General features: G+C 33.9%; 1 protein-coding gene across 2 annotated transcripts in view; it reads left to right on the forward strand.

The window, feature by feature from the left end:
- The window catches only part of GALNT13 (polypeptide N-acetylgalactosaminyltransferase 13), a 544,730-nt gene extending 536,085 nt beyond the window's left edge, over window positions 1–8,645 (forward strand). For both annotated transcript variants that reach the window (XM_045867449.1, XM_045867450.1), the window contains exon 13: window positions 8,234–8,645. In XM_045867449.1, coding sequence (XP_045723405.1) covers window positions 8,234–8,374 — 141 coding nt within the window. In that variant the 3' untranslated portion in view covers window positions 8,375–8,645. The remainder of the gene's footprint in view (window positions 1–8,233) is intronic.
- Window positions 8,646–13,852: the final 5,207 nt, after the last annotated feature.

The following is a 13,852-nucleotide window of genomic DNA, read 5'->3' on the forward strand; positions in this document are numbered from 1 at the left end:
GCACTGAATTTAATAATCTTTCTACTATACTACATTGCCTCTTTCTACTATACCACATTGAAAAACTGGGAACAATTAGGTGCTTTTAATGATGCTGATCTGAAAAGCTAAATGTATTACTATAATAAATGAAAGGAATTATTAAATATTATCAATTATTTGTGGTACCAAATTTTATTCACATAGAATTTCTCCTTTCCTTAATAATTGGAAAGATATTCTGCAATAAACATTATCTATTTAGTTGAACAGTCATAAAACTACTTTGTCAGTATGGTCTAATTTCTTACAAACTTTACACATATTCATAATACAATTATGATCTAATTGCTTCTCCTTTTATTTGAATGAAGCTAAGCACATGTTGGTAATAAATACATGTCTTTGGCCAACTTTGATTTGAAATATAGATGTTCCTACCTTCTTAGCTAAATATTTTTTAACAGCCATGAATTTAATTCAGTACCACTTTATAGTGGTTAAATGTGTTCAATTTGAGGGCAACTGAGCATCCCTAGCAAAACTACAAGATCCTCACCTGGTCTAGAATCTCTTAAATAAATTACCCGAACACTTTGTTGCTATGAAAGCCTTTGCCACAGAATTAAAACAAAAAAAAAGAAAAAAGGAACCCTAAATTTCATCTCATTGAAACATTTTAAGGATTATTTTTAGGGGCTCCTAGGTGGCTCAGTCGGTTATGTATCTGCCTTTGGCTCAGGTCATGATCCCGGAGTTCCAGGATCGAGTCCTGTGTCGGGTTCCCTGCTCAGAGGGGGGTCTGCTTCTTCCTCTCCCTCTTCTCCTTCTCTCTCTCTCTCTCACTCACTCTCTCAAATAAATAAATAAAATCTTAAAAAACAGATTATTATTATAAAGTCCTATCATCCATCCATTCAATTTTATTCAGATTTTCTTATATTCTGTTTGAACATTGCAGTTGTGTTCCAATCCATCTGAAATTTACATTTTCTGACAATAAATGCACATAATCACATTTCTTTTAGAACATCCAAGCAGCTATATACAATGTAAGAATCTAATTTTAGAACAGAACACTTATGCTCAACAAACACTATGCAACAAAGAAAAAAATAAGGGAGCAAAATATGATGCTAAAAATGTCTTGTTTTTCATGTGACTGAGCAAGTTGACTGAGAAAATGAATTCAATATCCATCTGTATCAAATGTTTCCCAGAGTCACAAGATAAAGGATTTTTTTCAGTAGGTAAAATATGTCGGACTGATATTTACTGAAATCACAGAAGCTTATATTTAGACTTGACTTAAAACCTCCTCTTTTATTTACCTTTATCAGAAAGCAGGTAAATGGCAATATAATTTCAAGGTAAGTAATCTATAATGGCAACCCGGCCATTTCCCTGTGTAGAACTCCTAATAAAAATCAGTTTACCTTTAGAAGGCTGTGTATATCTGACTAGTATTACCTTTCCATATTCCCATTGATCCCATAGCTGTGGTTTCTTACGTAGACTCAATTAGTGAATAGGAACTTCCGTAGTATAGTAGTGTAATTTTAGTTTTTGTTTCTTAAACATTGACACTCGGTCTTTAGAATACTCATATTCTGTTCTAATGAAACATGGTTCACCTTCTCAGGAGATCATACTTAATATTTTGAATAATAACTTTATTATATTAATTTTTTAAAAATTATGATTTTGTACTATATCAATAGGGGAAATCTTACTGCCTTGGCTATGAAATATGTGTAACAGTCTTTTTTCTTACTTTGTTTATCATCATATATAACAATCGAGTTTCATTTTAAACTTTTTAACTCTTTCAATTAAACTTCATTTTAGTATGGCATGTTTTACACCGAGGCCTATGTGATTGACTCTAATCAACCATGCAGTCACTTCTGCTCATTAAATTATCAGGTTTTGCACTTAGTGCTTTTTAACAAAGAAGGTACAAAAGTATGACTTGATTTTACAATTTTGTAAGTCTTACTTTGTCATTCACCTTGTTTTCCTAGACTGATTTCAATAGTAATTGCCTCTTCAAAAGGGTAGATTGAGGGATACTCCATGACACATCTTGTCTTAGTAAAACATACAGATATGTGTAAAAACAGGAGTTATAATCATTTTCTTGTATATCTTAAAGCAGTATGGCTAAAATTCTGTCAGGAAATACTAGTGCTTTATACCTCAGAGGAGAATAATTAAGTAATGTTATAAACAAAAACCGATACTAGCTTAGGGTTCATATTACCCTGTTTTCTAGTCAGTATTTTAAATGAAGCAATAGGAGAAGATATGTGGCAGTACGCTTCCTATCAGCTGGTTCTGTCACATTACCTTCAAAACTGAGTGAACGTGACAGTCTTCCGATGTTGTGAGAGGCATTTGCAACAAGTATGGTAAGGGCTGATATGCTTAATAAAGAGGATTTAAAAGGAAAAAAATGTACACCCAATATAAAAATAAGCAAAGTCTTGAATAATCAGTGCAGGAGAAATATTTAACTTTATTTTTCCATTTTCATTGGCTATTTATAACTATCAAAAATACATACATAAAAAATCATTTCATCTGTGTTCTTTTATCTCTTTCTTTATCCTATGTCAAGAAATGTTTTTAATGGGACACACAATACTGGTGTAGGTGTAGTAAAACTGACATGCAATAGAGTACCCTGGCATAGAATAAGCACAAGAAATGTTAGCTGCTACTGTTATTATTACAAAATAATTATTATAGATGTTTTAAAACTTTGCCGGTATGTATTAAAACGTTCATACCTTTTCACCTTGTGATTTCACATCTAAGAACCATTTCTGAATAAATGGTTATAGATGTGGAGAGAGATGTTCAGAGATGTTTGTTATAGCATTATTTATAATAGCTCCAAATTGGAAAAATAGTCCCCCCAAATGGAAAAGTGAAATGACTTCTGGCAAATCTACTTTGTAGAAATTGTGTTTCTTATATTTTTAGATTATTTTAATAAGACAGATGATAAGAAATGATAAGAAAACCCACGATAAAGTGGAGTATATATGATTGGATGAACACAATTAATACATTTGCATAATATAAACACTAAAAATAACTAGAAAACACATAACATACTAGTAATTGGTATCTCTTCTAGACAGAATACTCAGAAAAATAAGTAAACTATACTTCTTTTTCAAACAAATGAAAACACTAAATGTTTTTGTAGGTTTTTTTTAAATGAACAATACCCTTCATCTCAATGGGATTATTTGAGATTTCTAATTTTTCTTCTGTTTAATGGCTTTTCAGAAGCATCAGGAGTGAAAGTTCTTTGAATTTTTTTCATGGTCATTCATATGATAATATTTTGGGGGGAATATTACAAATGTTTTTTCATGGAAAAAAAATATACTGTACTTACATTCTGGAGTTCTATTTCCTGAGTATAAGTAAGATCAAGTTTTGTTTCATTTTAAACGAAGGGCAACTTTATAATTCATTTTTCTTTTTAATAACAGATGAAATTAACAATCACTAACACTGGAGTCTTTGATGTTAACATGACATTTATCAAGAAAAATTTGATTTAAAAAACATCACTGAAGGTAGAGGATTAACAAGTTTAGGAATTTTAAACAATATAGATAGGAAATTCAGGTATGGTTAAAAAAAACAAAAACGAAAACAAAACTAGCCTCCTTAATAAATCAAACCAAGTTCATTAACTTTCTAATTGACATTTAGATGAATGTGGCTGTGCCTATGTGCAACTCTGTTAACACAGGTTAGCCCTGTGAAAACATAGCGGAAACAATTCAAGTACCACACTGTACAAAGTGAAGCAAAGAGTTAAAGCTAAATCATCCCCTAGATTTTCCCCTGGGTCCACTCAAATTTAGGGCAAAGGAATGAAGCCAAGAACCATAACTTGAAAACTCTCTGGATAGTCAACGGTTTTGAGTATCTCTTCACAAAATAACTCATTTAGCACTAAAAAACATTTTATCCCTAGAATGAACACTGAGAATATACCTTTTCTGTCCAAAATAACCTTTGCTCAAGATGTTTCACCATTTGATCTCAGGCTCTTCTCAGCTTCCCAGGCTTATCTTCATTTACCCCTACTTACTAGAGTTGATACCAATGCCATCTAAAAAGGAGGTGGCTCCTAGTTCCATGGATGCAATTACTGTGATGTGTGGTTGCCATCCTTATCCAGTAGAAATTGTATGTTGCTGAGAATGATTGATTGATTACTGCCTTTGTACTTGATTTTGTCATTATTCATTATTTTCTTTGTCAAACAGACCCACACTCTTCTTCACATAATCACCCAGTCCTGTCTCTCAGTAAGCAAAGTAGCTGATGGCCCCCCGCAGTCCACTGTGGAAACATGTAATGATAGCCCTTTGCAAAAATGGCTACTAAGAAACTATACAAGAATGGAAGTTTTTAGAAATATTTTTGAGAATCCTACTGATTATATTCTCTAATAAGTTTTGAAAATTTGTGTTGTAGACTGTGTTAAATTTATTTTACTATTTTTGTTATGTTGTTACTGAAATCTAGAAACTGCTTTAAAATGTACTTAAGAAAAATCTATATGTGCTGTTTCTCCATGGAATTATTTGTCTGTCTTTTACTTCTTAGCTGCTTATTAATTCGGAAGCTAACTATATTAAGTATTGTTTGGTCTATTATTAATTAATAAGTATTTTCCAGTTTTCACTTTATTGCAAATATTTATACATGCATAAATATAATTAATGGAATACATTATGAAATTAGCTCCTTTTTAGGCTAACTATAGCCATGTTTATGTAACAGTAGATTTTGCATTAGAGCTGAGAAAAATCAGTTAAAAAAAAAACTAACATAGCCAAAAAAAGGACTGTTTTTGGAACATTAAAATTAATTAATTTTATTAATTTTTATTCCAGTACTTCCATTGTGTGCAGATTTAGGAGAGCTTTTCTAGAATTTACTTTAACCTGAAACTTTAAGCAAATGCATTTTTAAAAAACTAAGATGTAATTTTCAATAACTTTATAAATTATATCTAAGTATTTCTTTGTGGTTGCAAAGCGATATAATAATAAAAGCTTTTTAAAAATTTTGTCTCTTATCACTTGTGTGATTTGTGAATATCTTCTCAGTAAGCAAGAAAATGCATCATTATTCAGTTGAAGTCAAAAAACTGTTATGGAATTTTTAGAAAGAGTGCAAATAAGAATATGTCCTTGTTCTTGATCTTAGGGGATTATTGTCCTGTAAATTAAGGATATTACATTGTGCAGGACCTTCCTATGAGAACACATGGGAAGTTAGGGAATTATTCTGGTTCTAGTGAACCAGTTAAAGGTTGTTAGTAGAAGACACAATTGAGCTTGGAATGCTCATGACAAGGCTGAATGAGGTATAGAGAGGTGTGGAGAGAAGGGGCATTGTTTACATTAGAACTACATTTGAGATGTGTTAGAAAGCTGGGAAAGTCTGGACTCTGCACAGAGAACTTGTGTACAAGGCAATTTACATATGTTTGTTTCCAAAGCTTACCTGGCAGTGTAACGCCCAACAAGGGGTCTTCTTAGGCTTAACCAGACATTTAGTCTCATGAGTTTACTTACAGAATTCTGCGACAGAAACCACAACTTGCTTCTCTCAGCAGACCTTGTAGCAGTTCATATTAGCCTGAGGGGAGCCAGCTTTTCCACAGGTGACAGCCTGCTGTGAGGGGATGAGAGTCTTATCAGGCTGGTGTGGCAACCATCCCGGCTTGATAGGTTTATGACCCACGGAGACAAATCTCTGTAACAACTCCACAGGCCCAGCTCCCAGGAAGCCAAGAGCGTATGCAGAATTATAAGTCTTGGCGCTTTGAGAAGTCCATGATTTGGTTTCCTATCAGGTATTTGTAATGAAGTTTATCAGATACAGATGCAGTTTATCCTTCAGAGGTTATTTTTACCATAAGCAATGTTGCCTAGAAACATGTTAACATTGTTACTCTTACCAGATTGCTAAGGGATCACAGTTACATAGTTGACTAAAGGTTAACTTTTTTAAGCAGCAGAGAAAAGGGCATTTTTAAACACTTGTATAGTTACGCATTTTCTGACAAAGAATCTGATTCCTCAGAATGATTTGGTAGCTTTCCCAAATTTTCATGGCTAGGAATTCACATGTAGGTCTGTCTGACCCTAAACTGGTCTTTCTACCACACTCCATTAAAAAGAAGAGGTTTTCAGCGAGTTGTTTGTTATCTTTACGATGGTGGCTTTTGACTAATGAATTCCTTCAAAGAAAATACTTTTTACAAAAAAAATACTAATCTTTTTAAAACTATCATCATTTGTGTACTTGACAACACATATTCGATCTGATCCTTAAAGTCACATACTTTTTTTTTTTAAAAAAAAGATCTAATAGAAGCAAGCAAAGGTAAATGGCTTTTTTTGAAAGAGGACATATATACACAAAAGACCTCAGGTATGTAACAAAAATAAAGAATATTTTGTTGATTTTAACTAAAACTGTCTAGGGAAAAAAAATGTTTTGTTTTGTATCTTTTTTTTCAAATTGGTTGCTGGTTCATAAGCCAACAGCATCATTTCTGGCACCATAAGCATAAATCAACCATCTTCTTGCCTATCTTTGGCCTTTGGCCATTTCATCTTTTCTCTCTCTCTCTCTCTCTCTCTGTCTCTCTTTTTTGTACAAATAGCTTGATTTCATGTACTGAGAGCAACAAAAGCCTCAATCTTGAAATCTCCTTCCTGTCTAATAGCCTTGTGCTTTTAATTTCCTGCTCGTTGCCAATGAAGCATCCCACCACAAGCCTGTTTTCCATTCAGTCTTTCCTCAGGACAGTACAGCCCAGGGTATGCAGTCCTAATCCAAATAAACTAAAATTGTCCAGGCAGTGTTTCTCCACCATTTTTTATTGCATTCGCCCTGCATTTTTTTAAAATCCAACATTCAGTGTAATTTCAAGAGCTGCCCCCTGCAGAAATGTTTGTTTACCTTTAATTTTAGTATTGGCAACAAAAGTATATGGTGTGCTGTTTTTCGAGATATACCTGCAAATCACCTCCCATACATTCAAACGCTTTTCTTCTGGTTTAGGGTTTTTCATATAAAATGGTTCTAGGCATTGCCCATGAAACTGAGCAGAAATCTATATAATACGTGTGCATAAATTAATCTGTATAAAACACGTGGTCTTAAAATGTATATCTGGGGGTGCATGGTTAGCTCAGATGGTTAAGTGTCTGCCTTCAGCACAGGTCATGATCTCTGGGTCCCGGGATCAAGCCCCAAGTCAGGCTCCTGGCTCAGCAGGGAATCTGCTTTTCCTTCTCCCTCAACCTCTCTCCCCTGCTCATTCTCTCTCTCTCTCTCTCTCTCTTTCTGTCTCAAATGAATAAATTTAAAAAAAATCTTTAAAATATATATCTGAAAAGTTCAAAAAATATGATTTCAAAATATAAATGTAAACTCAAAACAGAAGACATGTGATGACTGGTTCACATGCTACAATTACTGGAATTACATTTCAGCATTCAGGTACTGAGAGGATGCTTATTAATGAATATCGTTATTATGCACAAAGTAAAATGCACATATAATTTTCAAAACATAAGACCATAACATCTCTTTTTATATTTGGTATTGCTATTTTTTAAGATGCTTAAAAATGAAAACCAAAATATGGTAAGCATACTATCAAGTAACACAGGCCTTTGTTGCTATTGCTATTATAATCATTTGTCTACACGGAATGTCTCATAGGCACAGATACTATGGAGTGTTTAGTATTTTGAAATGGGAACATCTCTAGTGGTTTTGTTCATTTGGGTCACAGCTGTGACATCTCTTTGCATGTTTACCAAATGGTTATTGAATCAATACATGCCTAAGAAAACTAAGCTTTTGTGAAAGCATGTTAATATTTGCAGCCCTCAAGTGAACTCAGAGCTCACAAATGGGCTTTTTGCAAAGGAGCCTGAATTCTTGGCATTGCATGATAAATGTCAGCCCTTTTCTTTAACCATCTGCAGCTAAAGGTGCATTAGACAATGAAGAAACTGTAACCGTGAAACTTGTGTTATAATTCAGAGCCATGTGCACAGTTCATTTTACAAACCTATAACTGTGTGCACTAAAAAAAGTTATAAAGGATTTTTTAAAATAGATTTAATCTAATGAACTAGTGAAGTTAAAGATAAAATAGGTTGCACTGATTATTGGTTATCTTTTACAGAGACTCACCTTGAGACATGTTAACAGTAACCAATGCCTCGATGAACCTTCTGAAGAAGACAAAATGGTGCCTACCATGCAGGACTGTAGTGGAAGCAGATCCCAACAATGGCTGCTAAGGAACATGACATTGGGGGCATGAAGATCGTTTCCCCAAAGCCATGAAAGTGTCTACACTTTTGTTTTTCCATTATTTCAATTAGGGAAAGATATTAACTTTGCTGAATTGAAAGTTTTAAAATCCTTTTAGTATTCTAAAATACAGTTGTTTATAATTCATTTTTAGGAATGTTTGCTTATTTCCCTACTAAAATTTGTATCTGATCAAAAGAAGCACATACACTATATAAATAACAGCAAACTGTTATTAAACATCAGAACAACTTGAAAAATAAATTGGGTTTGCTTTAAAACAATAATCTCTATTGTCCTCATCTCATAAGGTCAGTCAGGGGCTTATTTTAATTTTTTTTTGTCATAGTGATTGAAAGAGAGACAATGTAAATGCCTTATAAAATATCTTCATTATGATATATTATCAATTGTTTTAAAAACTCACTCTGTTTCTAATGGACCTTCATGGAAACATGTTGGATTTCTGTGTCAACAACAAGGCCACATATTGAATTATTTCTGAGCAGTGAATTCATCGTACAAGATAAGTTTCAATTTTGTAGGAAAAAGATTACATTGGATATTGACTTCTCATAGAATCCTTATAAAAGCATCACCATTAAACAAAATAGAGGAGAATTTGAAAGTTCAATTTCAAGTACATGAAATCGGAGGAAACTAGCTAGGCATTGAGGGGAGCAAGATAAAGCGAAATTGAAAAAAAAAATCATTTTAAAAGACATTCTGTTTGGGTTGCGATCACTCCTAGCACAGGTTGAGCATAACAATCATCTTGGTCCCAGAGTTGATGCTGGAAATTCAATTCTTAACCACTGCCTCTGTCCCACAGAAACTATACAGACCCTTTTCATGCTAGAGAATGACTTATCTCTTATGCTGTACAGAATTATAGGTGAAGAGTAGAGTACTTTCCATAATTTTTAATTCTTTGGCATTTGAAGATTCTAGTTAGGCCACTATTACCATTTTAATTTTATGTTTTAAAAAATAATGTGCTACTATCAGAATTTCACTGCCATCCAATAGAATCTACAGTTTTCACCTGGGGAATGAACTCAATACACATCCATTAAACTTTTATTTTAATTAAACTGCTTAAAATCATTTGCCATAAATTATAGTTCAAGGAAGACAATCATAATTAGACCAGCTTCACATGTTCTTTTTCCATCTTAAAACCCTTTATGTTCAAAATACATGAGCAGGAGATGTGAAGAGGAAAGAAAATTTATCTGAGATTTGTGCTATTAAATTTTAGGATCTGATACCATTTAAAATGCTCATAAAGTTGCCCAACGTATGTATCTTATTCATTATAAGTGCACTCAGCTGCTAATAGAAATTTAGGGGGGAAATGGGAGAAGCATCCCCTGGAGCAGAAGATGTTACATCTTTGGCCCTCATCTTTTCTTAAAAATCTCTGAGAGAAACTTTTAATCAGTATGGCTACACACAAACTCTCTTTGTCTCTTTCTCCGTCTCTCTGTCTGTCACACATACACACTGCTTTATAATAAGAAGAACACTTTCTGAAGGCGAATAAAATCCTGTATGATTTTCCCATCTAGCATCCCTTTCTCTTTTGGCTGTATACTGGTACAACTCTAAAGATTTCTACAACCTGAAGCATTTCAGGTTTACTCCTTAAAGTGTGCACACCCTTCACCTCAAGGTGGCTGGGAATCCCTGAATCTCCTAAAATTTTAAACAAAAGTTTGAATGTCAGGGCATATTGTTTTGAGGAAAGAATCTGTAGCTTCCAGCAAACTTCAAAGGAAGCTATGACTCCCAAGAGCTATTGAACCACTGCCCTAAATTGATAGTGGCCTCACAAGACAACCCAAGGTTTGACTTAACAATCACATTTTCCATTTTGCTCTCTTTTCTTTCTGTCCTGACTAAAATACAGTAAAATGTCCCTGCACAGCATTCTTCCTTAAACTAGAAAAGCTCAAACCCTCAAGGACTCTTTTATACTATCTGTTCCACTTATTGTGGATTTGTCAATCAAAATGCTTACGTTATCTACAAAATGGTCAATGACCCATTTTTTTAATATACAGCTGCTCCATGGGAACTGAATTTGACACATTTCAGCAGCATTTTAAATATTTGAAAGTCCGTTATGGTCATAGCAATAACACAGGAAAAATTAAAACTGTGTAAGTTTCATGCCAGAGAAGATTTTCAAAGAACCCTCAGATGGTTTAAACACATTGTGTTAGAGTATTTAATAAACAAACAAAAAAATGCCATAAAATATAAAACACCAAAACCCAGAAAGCAATGACTAACATTCAGTTTAAGCAAAAAAATCTACTGTATTCAGCACAGAACATTAAAAATGATGATTGGCTTCACAATGCATTCATCTTATCCGTGGGGCTAGACAACAAATATTTCAAATGCTTTCAAACTTCCCCTTCTGATGTTTTCCCCACAGCAGAGTTATTGCCAATTCCATCTTGCCAGATGTCGAGATCAAAAACCTCAAGTCACTTTTGAGTCCTCTGTTTTTCTCTCAACTTTCATCTAATCCATCAGCAAATTCCCTTGATTCTGTATTTGAAATATAACCAGAAGCCAACGACTTCCCACCGCATCCACTGTGTGCCACCACCTCTAGCTTTTTAAACTGTGGTATGCTTATAATTTGGTTCCCCTGATTTCCCAACCCTTGCCTCCAACAGCCTCTATCAGTTACAGCAGCCGTAGGGATTTAAACATCAATTTAATTGTGTCACTTCTTTGCTCACCACCCTCCAATGACTTTCCATGTCTCTCTAACCAAATTTCTTACAGCGGTCTTCAAGGTCCTTAGTGAATGACACCGCTCTCCTCACGCACATGCATGCGCACGAGCCCCCGCATACCGGGCAAGGGCTCCTTTCTTACTGCATCTCCTCATGCTGCCCCTCACGTGCTCCACTCTGGCTGCCAAGCAGGTTTTTGTCTTCTTGTTTTGCTCCCTCTGTCCCACAGAGTTCTCTCACCTCACTTTCTTTAGGTAGCTGTCCAAATATAGCCTCATCGGTAAGGCAAACCCTTCTCCCTCGTACCCTACCTCTCCCCTGTATGTTCTATGACAAACTACAAATTTGCTTTTTTTTTTCCCTGTCTACCCTTCCACCTCTTCCCCCTTCCCAACATTCTCAACCCCCCCCCCAGAATGTAAGCCCCATAAAGGCCAGGCTTTGCCAGTTTTATTCACTGTGTTATCCCCAAGCATCTAATATAGTTCTGGGCACAAAGTAAGTATTCTTTAAATATTTCTTGAATTAATGAACTGAAAAATGGGTGTTAAAGTTGCTAAATGCTACTGTAGCATATCTTTTTTTTTTTTGCACTGTATTTTAAAATTTTTAAATCTAGTAATATATTTAGACAAGATTTGCATAACTTTGTCTCCAAATGATAATTTTCTCCCTAATATTCTTTACAATAAAGTAGGGACTATATTTTGTTCTCTATGGTAAAATAGCCTGCCTTATGGAAGTGAAATATGACATTTTATAAACGTGCTGCTCTATTATATAAGTTGCTTTATGAAGATAAAATTTTTATTTTTATTTTTTGGTTGTATTCAATGGCTACCTGAAGGAGTGAGATTTTTTTATTTTTAGAGTGGAGACATGTCATCCTCTTAAAAGTTGTATGTATTTTCAGTTTCATAGGAGCTATTACTGATGTATTTTCTAAGTACAAGTCTATGAATGGAACACAAACATAGTAACTTTGAGAGGAATTTACAGATGATCTATTCCTTCCTTCTCCATTTACAAATAAGACCAACATCCAGATATGTAATGTGGCCTGCCTAGGGGTCAGATAACTATAAACAGTGTTCCCAGGACTCATCATTGTTAATATAACCTGATATTGTCTTCAATTAAAAAGCATTCAAAAATAAAGTAGAAAGGGTACAATAATGAGAAAAAAAAGTCTTCATTAAACATTTTGTGCTAAGTACATTGACTTTTTTGAGATATATTACTTCTCACTGCCTTTCATATTTAAATAAGATCAGTTCTACAAAATAATACCACAGGAAATAAAGACCTGTAGCAAAAATAAAGAAATTAACAGGAAACAGCATGATTATAGAACATCCTGGCATTACTGGCCAAAATGGGTTTCAGGGAAGCAAAGCCTCTTAAGCAGTAACTAATAGAGCATACCCTCCCCTCACTTCTATTTTCCATATAATTATGTTCAAGTTAAAAATGATTGGCCTACAGCTTGCACAGAGCATTAGACCATCTATTACTGTGAATACTGGATAGATTCTAGGCTATGCAGGCTTAAAGACTACAGGGTAATCAGCAGAGACTTCTAGGCTTCCCAGTGGAGCTCTCTAGACTCTAGTAAACACAACCCATAAATTCAATATTGCTATGGTTCTTAGAAAGAGCCTAATAAATAAAAATGGGGAAAAAAAGCAAAGAGAGAGAGAGAAAGAAAGAAAGAAAGAAAGAAGAAGGAAAGTGAAAGGAAAAAGAAAGGAAAGAAGAAAGAAAGAAAGAAAGAAAGAAAGAAAGAAAGAAAGAAAGAAAGAAAGAAAGAAAGAAAGAAAGAAAAGAAAGAACGAACTACTAGAGTAAAACAACAGGCATGAGTTTACCTTTTATTTTGTGGGAAGTTAAGAGAATAGTATGAATTGGTTCAGTAAACCTTAAAATATTGGCTGCCCACTTACATTATTTTTTACCACTTGAGAAATGATGATGATATGTGATCACAAACATTTTATTTGCATCTTATTTATAGATGTTCGGTCTAGTCTCAGATGAGGCAAAACTTATACGCATTCATAAGTCATAAAGTATGCTAATTTGACAAATATGAAGAGTTTAAGAAATTCAAGATCTTAATGGATGTGTCATCATTCATAAGCTGTCTTTCTGCAGAGCAGATATCTGCAAACTTTTAATAAATTTCCAATTCAGATGGACAGCAAAAATTCAATTAAGTCTTAAAACAGTTTGTTTTTCAAGATTCAGCCACTACCCACCACTTGTTTCTTATTTTCCCCCCAATATGTCTAAGCATGGAATAGATAAAATCAGCACTCTTCTGTATAGCACATGAACACATCTGGTGTGACTACACCATGCTCAAACTGCTATTAAGTATCAGCTATTGTAGGAATTAAGGTGTTGAATGAACACCAGCAATGTATTTTAAATAGTTTGTGTACATTTGTGTCCAACTTTTGTTTCATATTGTTCAATAAATTCTAAAGGCAATTTTCATTGTATGTGTTCAAAAAATCTCTCTGAAATACTAGTGATGCAGGGCAGCTCTTTTGTTAACCATCTTTTAAGATAAAGACCATTTCTATGTTAACCAATGTCATCATTATATAAAATTATTTTGTTTTTGTTTTTATCTAGGGAGAACAAATCACTTAACATTTGATTTTTAATGAGTTTGAATGAGAATGGAACATTAGATGATTAAGGCTATATCTATAATGGTTTAAAAA

The sequence above is a fragment of the Mirounga angustirostris genome, unplaced genomic scaffold (assembly GCF_029215605.1).
Source record: "Mirounga angustirostris isolate CCGP_5_RB_7025 unplaced genomic scaffold, mMirAng1.0.hap1 SCAF_3, whole genome shotgun sequence".
Classification (NCBI taxonomy): Eukaryota; Metazoa; Chordata; class Mammalia; order Carnivora; family Phocidae; genus Mirounga; species Mirounga angustirostris.